The sequence below is a fragment of the Anarrhichthys ocellatus genome, unplaced genomic scaffold, assembly GCF_004355925.1.
Source record: "Anarrhichthys ocellatus isolate YVR2014 unplaced genomic scaffold, GSC_Weel_1.0 scaffold121, whole genome shotgun sequence".
Classification (NCBI taxonomy): domain Eukaryota; kingdom Metazoa; phylum Chordata; class Actinopteri; order Perciformes; family Anarhichadidae; genus Anarrhichthys; species Anarrhichthys ocellatus.
In genome coordinates, this window is record NW_022280151.1 from 625,832 (window position 1) to 643,661 (window position 17,830).

Sequence of the window (17,830 nt, forward strand, 5' to 3'; positions counted from 1 at the left end):
CTTGTTAAGAATTAATTTGCCAAGAACTGCACCTGGTGCCATCTCTTGCGTAGGTAGAGAGCCTGACTAACAAATTGACCAGGAGGGGGAGATATTATGTTAGACTTCATCATGAGGATATGGTTGGACTTGTTGGATCATTTAAGTGCTCTGTTGTCAGTGGTCTGATATTTACAGTAGCCACTTCATACAGAAAGGTTCTAAGTGATGCACTGTCAAGTTTTTTAGCAGATTGATCAAGGATTGCTGTTGGAACACTTCTGATTATCCTAATTTGTCTCTCCTATACACCTCCCGTGTGACTTGATGATTGGAAGTTCATTGCAAACTCACATCCATGTTCCTTTAACTGTTCATGATCCAGGTCCTTCATTGCATTCATGAACTCTCCCTTTGCGCCAACAAAGTTGGTACCTTGATCACATCTCAACTGTCTTACATTTCCACGTATTGCGATGAATGCACGCAATGCATTTATGAATGCATCCGTAGTGAGATCATTAAGCATTTCACTATGTATGGCTCTAGAACACATACAGGTGAAAAGAAGACCATACCTTTTCAGTTCCTTTCTAGCTTCTTTCATGTAGAACGGTCCGAAGCAATCTATGCCACCATATGTGAATGTGAATATGTGAATCTGCCATCTTCGGACCCTGTTTGTTCCTTCTATACTTTCTGCATGTTGTGCACTTGTACATGTGTGAGGCTACTGCGCTGTTGCATCCTGTAACCCATATTTCATTGGATCGCAATTAATTTACAGTTATTCCTCTCCCTTGATGATGCACCTTTTTATGGTAGTGCTTGATGAGTAAAGAAGACACATGACTTGCCTTTGGTACGATGGCATGATGCTTGACATGTGGGTGAAGGCTAGATCTTGTCAAACGTCCTCCAACCTTGAGCACACTATTAATCTACAAAGAGACTTAGTTTGTGTAGCTTGTTTGTTTTGTCTTCAGGTTTTCCTTACTTGCATTGATTTATACTTTTGATTTCATTGCTGAATGCTTCCGTTTAAGCTCTGGTTCCAGTCTTTCCTCAACACTTGTGGCTTCAGTTGTTTTAGGTTTGAGACCCTTGATTTGCTTAGCATTAGCATAAGCTGTGCTTTTCAACTAATGTTGACTACTTTTTTACCTGTGTTGGACTATGGTGATCTTCTTTATATGCATGCCTCTGCTAACTGTCTTCGTATGGTGGCTACAGCTTACCATGCTTCACTGCGGTTCATTACCAATTGTAAAGCTCTGACTCACCACTGTGAGTTATACTCTCGGGTAGGATGACCTGCTTTGGCCACCCGTAGGCTCTGTCATTGCTACACCTTCATTTATAAGGAAATCGTTGGTGTGCTCCCAAGCTACCTGTGTGTCTTCATCATGCAGGAAAGTGTCGGACAATACTCCTTGCGTTCTCAGGACTTCTTTATGCTCGCTGTCCCAAATGCCAGAACGGAAATGGGAAAAAGGGCTTTTGTGTACTCTGCACCCTCATCATGGAATATGTTGCAGAATGATTTAAAACTCAAAGAACTGATACCACTTACTGTTTTTAAATCTAAAATGAAAGAAATAGAGCCAGGTTCACAAAAATGTCAATGTTTTCTGTCTGTAACTATGTGTTTCTTATGTTGCTGCCTGTCTTGGCCAGGTCTCCCTTGAAAAAGAGATTTTTAATCTCAATGGGACTCACTTGGTTAAATAAAAGTTTAAATAAAAAAATAAATAAATGGTGCTTGAGACGAGCAATACCTTTGACAGCTCTTTTCCAGTCAGAAAACCTTGGCAGGTAGCAATGTCCAGTCCTCTTTTGCTTTGGTGTTGAGCACCTGGGCCTTTCGAAGTTCTGGATCGTTGTCAATAACCTCACTCACCTTGACGTCTTCTATGGGCAGCTCTTTTTTCCACAGAAAATCTGGCCCATTAAACCAAGTTGAAGCGACAAGCTGATCTGCCTTTAGGCCTCTTGAAACTTGATCTGCAGGATTATCTTCGGAATGTACAAATCGCCATTGTTGTGGATCTGTAGTGGACTTGATTCTTTGGATTCTGTTCACCACAAACACGTGGAAACGTCTTGCGTCATTGTTTATAAACCCAAGAACGACCTTCGAGTCTGTCCAAAAATATTGTTGAAGACCATCTATTTCAAGCTCATTTCTGAGCATAACACTTGTCCTTACTGCTACTACTGCAGATAACAAGTCGTGGTACTGTGGTCACCTTTGCGGGGGCAACACGTGCCTTACCCATGACCAACGAACAATGGACATCTCTATTAGTGTTGATTGCTCTGAGAAAAGTACACTCCCCATAGCCTGTGATGCTGGCGTCTGAGAAGTGGTGAAGCTCATACTGTTTGACATTCATGAAGTTTGCTGGAATATAGCACCTTCTGATCCTTACGTTAGACATGTTTTGAAGATCTTGTAGCCATGATTCCCACTGTGTCCTGAGCTCTTCTGGGAGTGGCTCATCCCAACCGACCTTGTCTTGAGACAGTTGTTGCAATATCTGCTTTCCCAGCATAATGAAAGTGGCTACGAACCCAGATGGAAGCTACTGTAGATAGCACTCCTCTTTTTGTCAGCAGGTGTTCCTTGACTGTAACTCTGAACTGAAAGTCATCAGAGGACACACACCATTGAATGCCGAGAGCTCTTTCCATGAGCGGCTCTCCCAAAGCCATATCAAGGTCTTTGACACTTTCAGCACACTCTTCCTTTGGTATTGATTTCAATACATTCTTGCTGTTGGAAATTAACTTATGTAGTCTTAGCTTGCCTGTGCTGCAAAGCCCTCTTGCTTCCTTGACAAGATGGATTGCCTCAGCATCAGACGTTACACGTCCATCGTCAACATGAAAATTCCTTTGGATGAATTTAACAGTGTTTTGGTTAAATTGATCCTGACCTTCAGCGGCTAGATGTTTAAGAACAAAATTGGCACAGCCGGTTGAGGAGGCAGCCGCAAACAGATGGACTTTCATCCGGAAAATGAATGGTGGAGATGCTAGGTCACCATTCTCCCACCATAAGAACCTCAGGTAGTCTTGGTCTTCAGGCCTTACATCAAACTGATGGAACATTCGCGCCACATCACATATAATAGCAATCAGGCCCTTGCGAAACTTACAAAGACCTCCCACCAAGGTGTTTGTGAGCTCTGGCCCAGTAAGAAGGTGGTCATTCAATGATGTGTCTTGGAACCTTGCTGAACAATCGAAGACGACACATACTGTATCTTACCAGACTGGCTGATTGTTGAGTTCTTCTTCTGGAACCCACTCTGCATCACCACGAGCAATGATATATTTCATGAAGTTCACATAGTCTGAGCAGTATTTCTGGTCTCTCTTGAGCTTCCGTTCCAAGCACATTAAACGCTGAACAGCACATGACTTATTATTGGGTAGATTTGGTCTGTCTTGTTTGAAAGGTTAGGGCATTTCCTAATTACCATCTTGTCTGTGTTTGATTCCATCTCTCAGCTTAGCCAAGAAGTGGCGATATTCCTGAGAGACAGTTGCCTCTTCTTCAACTATTTCACTGAAATCAGATGCTAGCACCTTAATTACATAATCTGGACACATCATTTCTTTGATCCGAGTCTTGCAAACATAGTGAACTTAACTTTTGAGCTTGACTGTTGGTTTGGGTTCAGGCGTCACTTGCCTTACAACGATGCAGTGACTTACTCCATAAGCATCGCTGTAGTGCTCTCGTGGGTCACCATAACTCACTATGCTCCAACCTAGTTGTTTTCTGAGCAAAAGGTTGGTTTTCTTCCCCACATACGACTTCTCTAGGCATTAGCGTTTGTGGGCAATTGTACCCGATCAATAGACCAATTTCACATTCTTTTGGTGGCGCAATGTGTTCTGCAAGATCCTCCAAATGAGGCCATGCCATAGCGGTCTCTGGAGTTGGGATATGTGTCCAATTAGCAGGGATGAATTCACAAGTGTAAGTTGTTGGCATGTGATCTTCTTAGAGGAGAATAGCCCTCTTATTTCTAGGCCTTTGAGTCTTTTACAGGGTACAACTGTCCTTTTTGACGACATTGTAGATAGTTTCAGCTTCACTTGTTCTGTGTTCGTATCTAGAATATTTGCCACTTCCTCAAGAATGAATAAAGAGTCACTTTGGGAATCGAGCAGTGCATAGACAAGAACTTCCTTGCTTGAATCATTTTGTGTTGACCATAGACAGGTACTATCGCTGAAGTCTGTGTAATATTGCCATCTTGCACAACTCTGTTAGATGTGGTTTCCTTGATAACTTGTTGTAGTTGTGTTGACTGTGGATTTCTTTCCTTGCTATAACTTATTTCCTTACAATGTTCTCTCCTTGGTTTTTGTTCTTGTTTTGAGCGATCGTGTAGCCATGTAGGATGACGTTTTGAACAGGTGTCACAGACCATCCGGCTACTGCAGCTCTTGGATTGATGGCCAGGACTCAAACATCCGAAGCATAGTCTCTCACTCTGAATGACTGGCCTTTCAATAAGTTTGCAGCAACTGTGTCCTAATTTCTTACAAAACACACATGTGACTGTTTCTTTCACTGGTGTTGGTCATGTAGATCTTGGCGCCTACAGTTTTGTTCTTGAAGGCCACTATGGTTTGGTTCTTGATCTTTGCTTTATCAGGTTCACTCTGTCATAATGCATGGTAAGATGTTATAGGGTTGCACGCAATACTAGCTTCCATTGTCAGGAATGTCACAAAATAGTTAAAGCTGTTGAACCTTCTGTGTTCCATCTGGTACTTAACCAGTCGGATAGTTTGGCTTTGGTCATTAAGAACATTTAGACTCTCGTTGTGAGCAATAGCGGATTCACAACTGCGTAAAAAGTCCACACATTTTTTTAACTCAGCCCTCTCCCTCGAGGCTATTATTGGCCAAGCATGTAATTTGTCTCAGAAGGCTTTGGCAATTACATAAAGCTTGCCATATCGTTCATTGAGCAGGTCCCATGCTGAGTGTTATGAATCTTCTGAATCAATCAGAAAATGACCTTCTAAGGCCTCTGTAGCTGCTCCTCCCACATATTTCTGAAGGAAGAAGATTTTCTCTGCAGTTGGAATATTTTTCATCTCAATTAGTGTCTGAAAGGACGACTTCCAATTATTAAATTTGAGTGGATCCCCACTAAAGATTGTAGGCTCTGGAATGGGCAGCTTATTTGCTGATATAGCCTCAGCCAGAACTTTCACAAGCTCTCCCATGTTGTTTTGAAGCACACCTCATGGAGCCACATGTCTTAGTGATTGTGGGTGGTGATACACAGGGTTCACCTGATTACTTGCTTGCTCAAGCGTAGACAGCTCAGAGTTATGTGGTATAAGCCTTTGATCTGGATATAACTAATTTTCATCATAGACTTGAAGCCTTGCTCTGGCTGCATTGTCTTTGTAGCTCCTCCAAACGCTCAAGCCCACTTTTCAAGTCCTCTACAGACTTTTTTCTCGCAGCATTCTCTTCTTGCTGTTTCTTAAAGAGAGCAGCTTCTTGTCGCTCCTTTTCTATCCTACGTTCAGTCTCTTACCTTTCTCCTTGAAGACAGCGAGTTATTGCAGCTGCTTCTTGGTCTGCAACTATCAGCTTGTTCTCAACTTCAAGTCTTTGCAGCTTCTCTTGGTGGCACTCTTGCTCAGCCATAATCTTCATCACAGTTTTGGTGGCTGCATACTCGGCAGCAGCTTCTGTCTTTTAACTGAGGATACATTAGAGCGAATGGAAATAGCCTTAGAACACTTGGAGTCTGGAGATGAAACACTGGAAATCGTAGATGTAAATACAGAGCTTGCATCCGGCCAAATCAGTCCCTCCTCTGTTCCTTGAATTTGAGACTGAGCATTGTGTACAACAATCTTGGTGACTGATATGCATTTGTCCAGCTTGCTGTCAATCCTTCAATATTCATCATAAACATTATTCAGTTCAGATAATTTCCTTTGAATAGTACTGATGTGTTCTTGGAGGATGTTACTGGAATCCTGTTTTGTTACAGATTTTTTAGCCACCTTAGTTATTGCTTTCCAGCGTTCGTAAATACTGTCAAAGCGAAGCAGTAGCTCTTTTGTTTTTTCTTTCTGAAATTCTCTTCCTTTTTCTGTTAATATGCGGCCTCTTTCACTTCGTTGAGGCTCTTCAGTATACTCCTTGTTGTACAACACTAGACTCATCCATCTGCTCTGTCTCTGCCACTTGTTCTATGAGTGTGCATACACACTGACTCTCTTTACTTGTTTGTGACATTTCAAATTATTTGAAAGTGAGCTGTACAGAATCAAGTTGTCTCAAATAAGTAGTGCAGTTCACAACAAACATTTTACAGAAATACTCAAGAGAATATGATATATTAAATTAGGTCTGGAAAAGATTAGTCACTTACAGTTGACAAAATATTAAACCATTAATACAAAACCTCCCTCCAAATGCCAGCTTTCTTAAAACACACACAAAAATCTTCTTTTCTTAAGTAAATCAATAGTGCCATGTATAAACATACCTCTTTATTGTGCATTCAATACTAAGCTATTCAAATAATACACAGGTTCATATATTCTTTTTTTTATTTTAAACATGTGCAAGGCACAGTGAGTAGGGAGGCCGTGCCACTGCCATTTATAAACACACCTTGTCAGCTGATACCAATGCCAATATCAACATTGTCTGTCAATTGCATGATAATCATGCATACAAGCTATTCAAATTGATGTTTTCATTTTAAACATAAATGTGGAAACGAAAAATGAGTGATGGCCTATTAGTGCCACTGCCATGCATAAACATACCTGTTATCTTGCATACAATACTGAACTATTAAAATAATGGACAGATTCATGTTTAGAGAAAAAAGAAACCCTGTTGAAGACCTCTGCTCTAGATGTAGTTGTATAATGTAGCTGTAGATGTGCTGTACTTTCTTGTTGTTTTCTTGTCAACATGTGTTGTGTGTGTGTTTGATCTCCACAGGGCTACCTGCAGTACTCTGTGTTATTCTATGGTTACTATGGCAGGCTGAGGAAAATTGGCAGTGCAGGGTACCGGTTGCCCCTCGCCTACTTCCTGGTTGGGATGGCTGTCTTTGCCTACAGTTTCATCATCCTTTTAAGAAAGTAATCATTAAGCTCTTTACAACTCATACTGACATGATAATGATTTGATCATAGAAATGGCCTGGTCACAGCAGCATTTAAAACTGCAAAGTTAAGGAGCAAATGTAATTCATCTTTAATGGAGCTGCAATCAGCAGATCAGCTCACAAGGGGGAATTAAGTAAACAAAAATCTCGGTCAGAGTTCAATTTGAGGGAACTTTGTCATGCAAATGTGTGCTGTTGACCAAGTGCAAGCCATCTAGACAGTGCAGACATTTGAGGAGACGGAGAGTCTGAAACAGAGGAAGCTGTTAAAGCTCTTGAGACTATCTAGAACTAGCATGTTCCCAACTGGCTCTGTGTTTTGTTTAGGCAACACAACTACTTGGTTAGGAAAAAGTTGTGGTTTGTGTTGAAATAAGCTCATTTGCAGCAGTCTCATGGGTGAAAGTTCTTTGTTTGTTTGACCTGTTTATCCCTGGAGCTTTCTTCCTATCTTTATTTAAGAATGTTTTTTTTCACGTTCAGATTTTTTAATCAGAATCAGAACCAATGCATTCCCTTAAAACCCTGTACTAACACTCAAATAGCATCTGCTTCAGTTTGGCAATTTCGGCGTCGCCATCATGGATTACGGCCAATGCCATGTTGTTTTTCTTGCAACCAATGTTCGGAAGTTACCATATTTGGAATGCGGGGGAGAGACTTTTGGCGGCAGCGACCTGTCAATCACACAGTAAGTCACCCTAAAGCATTCTCCGCTTTATGGTCTATTTTTTACCCTAAAATGGACCATAATTTACTAAATGAACATCATGCTGTATTGAAGAAGACTTGCGATTGAGACCATAAACCCAATTTTACAATGTTTACTCAGGGAATAAATCAAGTGAGGAGGACTTCTTTTTGCAACCAGAGAAGTCGCCTCCTACTGGTCAGTAGAGAGAATGCAAGTTTTAAGACACTTCTGCATTGGCTTCACTCGGCAGAACCGGAGGCTGCCGTCTGACAACAACCCTGTCAATATTCCCCAACCAATAGAATGCCATTGCAGGTGTAGTGTTGACCAATTAAACGATACCTGCCTCATTGTGGGTGAGTTTGCTTTACTAGAGTGTCCCTGACGGGCGGTTACTCTTTGACCTGGTTTATCCACTTCAAGGCTTTATTTTATTGCTCTCTTTACCACTTTTGGAATAAAATTACAGTTATATATAAAACAGCGAGTCGCCAGTACTTTTTTCTTTAACTATAACAGCTACATCGGCGTCCTGTGCTAGAGAGGAACAAATAGTGGTGTCGGCATAGTTAGAGTTACTGTCAAAGGTAGCCGCCGCATATGCTAGTGAGCATCTTTTCATGCCTGTGGGGAGAAGAACCAGTCCAACATGTATGAGTACTGAACCAACGGGCAAAGGAACTCAAAACCAGACTCAGGAGACATGTCGGTTGAATGTACGACCTGGATCTCTTTCTCTCCAATAATATCTTATCGATCTTGATGGCTACAGAGATTAGGGAATCCAAGTCAGCTGGTAATTCAAGGGTAGCTACTGGTCCTTTGAAGAGTGAGACAAACCATGGAGAAAGTTGTCAAACCGGGCAAAAGAGTTCCAGTCCCTCTCAGCTGCAATGTTGCGGAACTCGATTGCGTAGTCAAAGACTCTCCTCTTCCCCTGATGCAGACCCATGAGTGCCCTGGCTGCCTCTCGTCCCGGTGCAGTATCCTGGAAGAACCTGGTAAGTCCCTCTTCCTGCTGATGAATACGCCTTCTTTGAGCCTGCAGCACGGCTCACACAGAATCCGAGTCCACTGAGTCCATGTTGGCCAGTTGATACATCCATGCTGAACCAATGGGGAAAAGGACTCAAAAGCTAACTCAGGAGACAGATCAGTAGTAAGTAAAAACACTTTATTGAAGCAGGAGATCAGTCAGGATAAGGTGAAAGTACAAAATCGATAGGCTGAGGCAAAGAGGTCCAAAAATCCCAAAACAGGTCTAACACTAGAGACTAACACTGGGACAGAGAACAGAAAAGCTGGAACACTACCCACAAGGAGTCCAGACAAACTGGCACGGACAAAAGGGAGCAAACAGACTAAATACACAACAGAGGAAGGGTAATCAGGAGCAGGTTAGGCCAATCAATGCTGGGCAGGTAATCACACAGGCAAGAAAAATACAAGGGCAGGAAGTGAAGACTGAAGCGAGAGACAACCGGTAAGTGTCAAAATATAACAGGAAACATGCTGTTGTAGTTTATGACCTTAGCATTAGGCTTCTACAATAGTCAATAGCAATTCCACTGACAATAATGCTATATACCACGGCACCCAGGGCCCCGTTCCTCGTACCTGGCTAACTAAGTTAGCCGGATAATTTTCAGGATAAGATTACATAAATCAGGCTTTTCGGTTAAATGAAGCAAGTTTGGCAAAATCACCATAGCAACACATCCATAAACTTGAACCTGCTCCAGCGCAGGCTAACTTAAGTTAGCTGGATAAGCTTGCCACTCCCCCGGAAAAAAATGGCAGCTCCCTTCCTGAGAGATCCCATTGATGAAGGAGCGATATTAGTTAGATTAGCATTTTATAGGGAGAGAGTTCTTCGACATCGCCAAGATCCGTTATCACATCATGATGACTTCCTATACGAGCGCTATCAATTCTGCCGACAAGGAATCATTTAATTACAAGACATTCTCGAGCCATACATTGCGAACACCACACGCCACAGCCGAGCATTGACTGTCTCACAGACTGTATGCATAGCCTTGCGCTTTTTTGCGAGTGGTACATTTTTGTTCAGTGTCGGCGATGCGGAGAACATCGGGAAAGCCGCTGCATGCCGTGCTGTTCGTAAAGTTTATTTGCCGCTTAAGAAACTTATGGATGTGTTCATTACATTACCATGGCACATATTGTATTGACTCACCATTCTGAATAATGTTTTTGTGCTTAGTTTTTACTTGCTCCCATGTCCTCTTGATGGCTGGGTTGCAACTACATGGGGGTTGAAAGCACTCATAAGTATATGACAGTGTTATTAGTACACCATAGCATATCATTATTGTAGAAAATAATTAAGGTGGACTCATGATAAGAATAGAGAGAATCACACACAATTTCTTTTCACTGCTTCAATTGATTGAATTTCTGATTGTGAATAATACATACATACATACTGATCCGCCCACACACAGATTCGCACACACATATTCAAACTCCTAGTTCTATATGGTAATCTACACACAAGGAAAAATTAAGGCATTGGTCAGACACCCAAGCAACAATCAGACTATCATTTTATTTCAAAAGTTGTAAAGAAAGCAAGGGAAGTACCTACTGATGCCGTGGAGGGCCAGGTTAAAGAATAACCACCCATCAGGAACACCATAAGAAGAAAAGTGAACACATCCGCAATGAGGCAGGGATCATTTCATTGGTCAACACTAAACCTGGCATTCTATTGGTTTGGGGAAACAATCCAAGAGCATATGAGAAATCTGAGTGCAGATGTTTCACGAGCACGTAGAAGCAGCCTGAAGAGCTGAAGCTGGAACTGGAGAGCTTTACAAAATCTGAAGTGAAATCAACAAGTTATGCTCTCAAATTAAAAAAAACACAATCTTGAATGAAGATAGAAAAAAAGCTCAATATCCATCCACCCCAACCTCCTATACACAGACCTTGCCGCTCTTTATACCTCGTGACTTCCTTAGAAGCCACCCTGCATGCCCTAGCTCAAGATAACGTGGGTTATATACGGACTGTAGTGTATTCCTTTTTGCAGATGTAAGTACTAAGACTGAATGAGAAGGGCAATGTTCATTACACCCCACACTAAAAATGTAGTGGACAAGACTGACCAACATATCTAAGAATGATACATTCATAATATTATCATTTTTAGAGCTTTAACAATAATGGAAATAATGTCCATGTTGAAAAATAGCAAAGTAACCCTTCAAGAGTAGTTGGTTTGACCTGAGGGAGTCCCCATAAGAACGGGCATGTGAATTCAGGGAGGTATGATACATTTTGCGAAGGTCACAAATGTAAATATATCCTGAGGGTGGCGCCAGAGGAAAGGTTCACAAAATCATTTATTCTCTAGGAATCAAAAATATCCAAATATTTATGCAAATCTGGACAGAGTTTGTCGAGAATCTCACTGTGAACCAAAGTGGACTGGACGACTGACTGATCACCCGACTAGCATCAGCGTCCTAAAATTATAGCGTTGATAATGTATTGTATGGTTTGATAACATGATGTGGATAAACTCCTGCAGAATGGCCAAGAACTCTCGTCTGAGCCTGGCCAGTGCCTCCGATGAGAACTTCACGTTCTGCTGGAGAGTTTTCTGTGCCTGGGATTACCTGATAGGAAACCCAGAGGCCGCAGAGAGCAAAGGGGCTGCCATTGTCAACAACATCAGGGTCAGAGGCACACTTGAACGCACTGCACACTCACATTGTACATATCCAGTAACACGTACTGTTGCAACCCGGGGGACGTGGAGGCGAGATTCAGAGATAAAACAGGTGACTCAGAGACAGTAACCATGTAACAAAAAGTGTCCTTTAATAAACAGGGTGGGGTAAAGGGGGATAGGGTCAACCTCAACAAAAGATTCCTCCCGGTCGGGGTCTTTGGCCTTCGGTCTACACCCAGTGTGAGACGATTCCTCAGTCCTGTTTGGGCAGAGCAGAGGAGAGAGGTGAGTCCGCTGAATTACCTCTGGTCTGCTGAAGCTCCTCTCCAGAGGTGCAGGAGATCCTCGTATTCTTCTGCCCAGTCTGTCTGCCGCTGCTGCTGCTTCACAGCCCTGGGAACATGTGCTCATTCTAATTAGCTCATGGGCCGCAGGTGTGACCACTGCCACGTGCCTAGTGGCTTCAGGACCTGCACCGGATAGTATACTCCCTCTATCACCTCCCCCAACCTGAGCTTGGGGATCCACCTCCTGTGCTGTGTCTGCTTGGCTTTTCCCCCTGGTTTGCCACACACCCCCTCCTAGGTGGGGGCTAGGAGCGTGACCAACCAGCATTCCTCTCTCCTGGACAGGGCATCCGCATTTCCATTGGCTTTTCCAGGCCTGTGCTCAACAGAAAAATTAAAGCTTTGCAATTCCAAGAACCACCGTGTAACTCCTGCATTAGTGTCCTTGGCTGTTGACATCCATCTTAATGGTGCATGATCTGTTACCAGAGTAAATTTTCTGCCCAGGAGGTAATATCGTAGCTTGGTTAGCGCCCATTTAATTGCCAGACATTCCTTCTCTACAGTTGAATAGTTCCTTTCATGTTTTAGCAACTTACGGCTAATATAGGTCACTGGGTGTTCTTCCCCTCCCCTAACCTGGGACAGCACCGCTCCAACCCCTGATCCTGAGGCATCTGCATGGACGACGAACGTGTCCTCAAAGTTTGGTGTACTTAAGACCGGCTCGGTGCATAAGGCCTTCTGAAGGGTTGCAAATGCTTCCTCTGCTTCGGCGCTCCAGAGTACATGGTGTGGGTGGCTGTTTTTTGTCATCTCGTGTAAGGGGCCTGCAATAGTAGCAAAGTGAGGGATAAAACACTGATAATAGCCCACCAGTCCCAGGAATGTTTTTACTTGCCATTTCGTTGCTGGCTTAGGCCAGGTGGTGATGGCTTCAACTTTCCGGAGTTGGGGTCTTACACTGCATCTCCCAATAGTGTAGCCGAGGTACTCTGCCTCTTCTAGACCAAGGTGACAATTTTTGGGATTGTCAGTCAGGCCAGTTTGCCGTAGACTTCCCAAGACAGCTCTCAGATGGCTTATATGGGAGGTCCAGTCAGGACTGTGGATGATTACATCATCTATGTAGGCTGCTGCATTCCCACGATGAGGTTGGAGCACCTGCTCCATCATCCTTTGGAATGTGGCTGGCGCGCCATGGACTCCGAAGGGCAGGACTTTATGGTGATATAGGCCCTCCAGGGCAGCAAAGGCCGTCTTTTCCTTGCCTCCTTCTGTGAGGGGAACCTGCCAGTAATCCTTGGTGAGGTCAAGAGTGGACACAAACCGGGCTGGGCCTAATCGCTCGATTAGCTCATCAACTCTCGGCATGGGGTAGGCATCAAATTTTGAGATTTCATTCAATTTCCTAAAATCATTGCAGAATCCATCAGTGCCATCCGATTTGGGAGTCAGAACAATTGGGCTGGACCAGGCACTATGTGACTCCTCAATAACCCCCATTTCCAACGTCTTTCTCACCTCTTCCTTGATGGTCTTCCTTTTTGCCTCTGGGATGCGATAGGGCCGGAGCCTCACCTTCTTTCCTGGCTCGGTGATTATGTCATGCTGGATCACATTGGTGCATCCAGGTAGGTCAGAAAACACATCCTAGAACTGACTGGTCAGTTCCACCACGTCTTGCCGGTGGGCCAGGCCCAACTGGGGGCCTAGAGGTACCTGTGAAGGGACAGGGTCTGGGATTTCAACGGTTAATGTTGCCATCGGAACACCGTCAGGGGCATGCCATTTCTTTAACAGATTGATGTGATAGATTTGACAGGCCTTCCTTCTCCCAGGTTGTCTCACCTTATAGTTAACCTTGCTCACCCTCTCAATCACTTCATAGGGTCCATGCCACTTGGCCAGGAACTTACAGTCAGCCGTTGGAACCAGGACAAACTAACCGGGCTGGAACTCCCGCACTTGAGCTTTCCGGTTGTAGATTCGGGCTTCAGCGTGTTGTGCTTGCTGCATATGCTCCCACACTAGGGGCCATATTTTACCCATCCTCCTTTGCATCTGGTCCACATACTCTATTACGGAGTGGTGGGGTGATGGCTGTTGCTCCCAGGCTTCTTTAGCCAGATCCAGCATGCCCCTGGGTCTCCATCCATACAGCAACTCGAACGGCGAAAACCCTGTGGAAGCCTGTAGAACTTCTCGGATTGAAAACAAGACAAAGGGGATTAGTTGGTCCCAGTTCTTCCCATCCACATCAATAGTCTTCCTCAGCATTTGTTTTAGTGTGTTATTAAAACGTTCTACGAGGCCATCTGTCAGTGGGTGGTACACTGAGGTTCTTATTTGGCTCACCTTCAACAACTTGCACATCTCCTTCATGACCCGAGACATGAAGCAGCTTCCCTGGTCAGTTAGGACTTCTTTTACAATGCCAACTCGACTAAAGAGTAGGAATAATTCTCTGGCAACTGCCTTAGCATTTGCAGTGCGTAATGGGACTGACTCTGGGTAGCGGGTGGCATAATCCATGATGACCAGGATGTAACGATGCCCCCTACTGGACTTTGGCAGGGGTCCTACTATATCCATGGCCACTCTATGGAAGGGGACATCAATTAAGGGTAACGGGATCAAGGGATTCTGATAGTGTACCTTTGGAGCAGTCTTCTGGCACTCCCGGCAGCTTTTGCAATAATCCTGGACCGCCCTCTTCACCCCAGGCCAGTAGAAGCGACCCAGGATTCGGTCGTAGGTCTTCTCTGCCCCCAGATGAGCTCCCAACAGGTGTGAATGGGCTAGGTACAACACTTTTGGAACATAGCATTTAGGGACTAGCAACAAGTTCCCCCAGCTTAGCTACCCTATACAAGAGGCCATTTTTCACCGAAAAATGTGGAAAAGTGGTAACACTCACCCCTTCTACCGGTTTCCCCTCGACCACCCCCAGGTTCCGTCTGGCTTGTTCCAGGTTGGGGGTCTTCCAACTGGGCAGTCCCAAACTGGCCTGGGCGGATAGCATTTTCCTCTTCTGCCTGGGGGAACTCAGAGAAAAGAGAAAAAAAAAAAAAAAAAAAAAAAGAAAAAAAGTTTGACGAAGCCTCATCCGGCCGTGGATCCTCCCTCACCAGGGCCTCCGCTGGGGCTAGGGCATCCTCATCTGTCTCCACTCCAGATGAAACGGTTGGGCTAGATGGTGCTGCACAGGCATGTACCACCTTGGCTTTCCGGTTTCCCCGACGTTTCTTGTTTGAACAGCTTCTCCTGTGGCCAGACGCCCTGTGGGCCCACAAACACCAAAATATGGGACAGTCTTTTTCTACCACCCCCGCCATGACTTCAAAAGTGCCCCTTGTGGTCTGAACCTTAATGTGGGTGGTGGGGTAATTCCGCAAATCCCCATGGACACAGGAGACTGGGATAGGGGGCCCTCTGGGCCCGGTTGTCAGTCCTGGCCTTAGGAGAGTGACGGCACTCCCAGAGTCCAGTAAGGCTTCTGCATCCTGGGCCCCTATTCTGACGGGAAGCTTTGGGGCCCTTGTGCCCTCATGGGCCCAGCAAGTAGTAAGATAGCTGCCGGCCTTCTGTTGTGCATCTGATGAGCCCGCCGTGGGCATCATTACATCACCCACCGGACAATTCCAAGCTAAATGGCCCTCTTGGCCACAGGTGAAGCACTTCCGGCAGTCCTGATTCACAAGGGGTCAACGGGGGAGGGGTGGCCTGGGCTGGCCCCCCTGGGGGATCTGGCAGTGGGGTGGTGTCTCCGGGTCACCCTTCCTCAGCCTTGGCTTGTCTTCCCTGGGGTCAGAGCGGCTGGGTCGTAAGGGCTCTTGCCGACTGCTCCGCATTAGCTCCACTGTGACCTGGTGGTTTTCCAATAGCGCCACCAGGTCATCCATTGTCTCTGGGCTGCTTTGGGAGGCATGTCGTTTGGCATCCCCTGGTAGTGTTCTAACACACCGGTCCATTACAACTCTGTCCATGGCTGATGGCCCATCCCCCGTGGTTAACCAATTACGTGTCAGGCGCATAAGGGTTGCAACCTGCGGTCGCACTGGGGCAGTGGCGTCATAGGTCCAGGAGTGGAACTGTTGGGCCCTTGTCTGGAGGTTGTGACTGTAATGGGCTAAAATGGCTGCTTTTAATGCCTCATAATTATTCACTTCTGTAGGGGAGAGGTCCCGACAGGCTTTTTGTGCTTCGCCTGTTAAAAAAGGGGCTAGGATCCCTGCCCACTCTGCTTTAGGCCACCGCTCCCTCTCTGCAGTTCTCTCAAAAACCTCTAGGTAGGCCTCAATGTCATCTTCGCCGTTCTGTTTGGTGAGCACTTTACTGGGTTCTGTAGGCCTCTCTGGTTTTATCAGATGCTGGCCCAGAGTAGTCATTGGATCCTGTAATGCTCTAAGGCTCTCGGCCTGCTGGGTTTGGATGTATATGAGCTGTGCTAGTGCGTTCTCCATAGCACTGCGTGTCTCTCTCTCTGAGTACCTATTTTATTCTGAATCTTTAGCGACGGATCACCGTGCCCACATTCTCCACCAAATGTGGCAACCTGGGGGACGTGGAGGCGAGATTCAGATATAAAACAGGTGACTCAGAGACAGTAACCATGTAACAAAAAGTGTCTTTTAATAAACAGGGTGGGGTAAAGGGGGATAGGGTCAAACTCAACAAAAGATTCCTCCCAGTCGGGGTCTTTGGCCTTCGGTCTACACCCAGTGTGACGATTCCTCCATCATGTTTGGGCAGAGCAGAGGAGAGAGTCCGCTGAATTACCTCCGGTCTGCTGAAGCTCCTCTCCAGAGGTGCAGGAGATCCTCGTATTCTTCTGCCCAGTCTGTCTGCTGCTGCTGCTTCACAGCCCTGGGAACATATGCTCATTCTAATTAGCTCATGGGCTGCAGGTGTGACCACTAGTGGCTGCAGCACCTGCACCGGATGGTATACTCCCTCTATCACCTCCCCCAACCTGAGCTTTGGGATCCGCCTCCTGTCCTGTGTCTGCTCGGCTTTTCCCCCTGGTTTGCCACAGTACATACACTCAAGCAACAACACCCCTGTCCCCTTCTTGTATTTCTGTGTTGATGCATCTCACAACACTTTTCCTACACAGAACACTTTGAATCAGAAATTGTGACTCACTGTGATTTACCCTTAAACTAATAACAGCAAGGGTCATGACAAATGTTATCAAATGTTTCTCTGCACAGGAAGCCATCGTTGAGGAGCAGGAAAAGAAGAAGGATATCAGTCTGTAGGTGTCTTGTTTTTGCATGTTGTCTGTCTTGTTCTTGTTCTTCTTCCTCCTCCTCCACCTCTTTCCCCATTTGAATCATTTTCAAACCCTGCTGATTTGCAGCACCCTCTGTGTGAAATCCCTATTGATGTGCATCTTGGATTATTTTTAAGAAATTGACAGTAAACCACAAAAAGGACATGACTGGAGAGACAATATATTATAATGTCCTGTATGTCCTACTTAAGCTATCACATTAGATGTTATCCTCTACTCTGACATACAGTTGTAAAAAGTAATTTTAACCTTTATTTTTAAGCAAATTGATCATTACTAGTGCAGTGGCCGTTGAAAACATGCCTGTGCAGAACGAGCTTAATGGTTGTCCTGTGGTGTTGCTACTTGCAGCTTTCTGGAGAATCGCTCATACAAACAACTTCACACTCAGCACTGAGCTTTCTCTGGTCCTCAGCAACACACCTGACATGAGATAGTTCCATCACACACCCATGTCTTGGCTATTCACAGTCAGAAACAATACATTCTGTTTAAAAGAAAAAAACAGCAGGGACAGACTTTGCTGTTAGGAAAAATAGCAACCTGGTCCAGCAGCTTTAGATTAATTGTTATGTTTAGAAATGAAAAACATTGAATTGTGTTACTATTATAACACTTTGTAGCCTGAAATAACTTAAAGAAAGCTCCCAAATCTCTTCAAACAATGCAACTCATCTGTATACTTACTAT

The 17,830-nt window shown here is 44.7% G+C and overlaps 1 protein-coding gene across 3 annotated transcripts in view; it reads left to right on the forward strand.

Moving 5' to 3' along the window:
- Nucleotides 1–17,830, forward strand: part of tmc3 (transmembrane channel like 3) — a 74,455-nt gene that overhangs the window by 16,167 nt on the left and 40,458 nt on the right. For all 3 annotated transcript variants that reach the window (XM_031876986.1, XM_031876989.1, XM_031876988.1), the window contains exons 7-9: nt 6,989–7,131; nt 11,411–11,558; nt 17,058–17,101. In XM_031876986.1, coding sequence (XP_031732846.1) covers nt 6,989–7,131; nt 11,411–11,558; nt 17,058–17,101 — 335 coding nt within the window. The remainder of the gene's footprint in view (nt 1–6,988; nt 7,132–11,410; nt 11,559–17,057; nt 17,102–17,830) is intronic.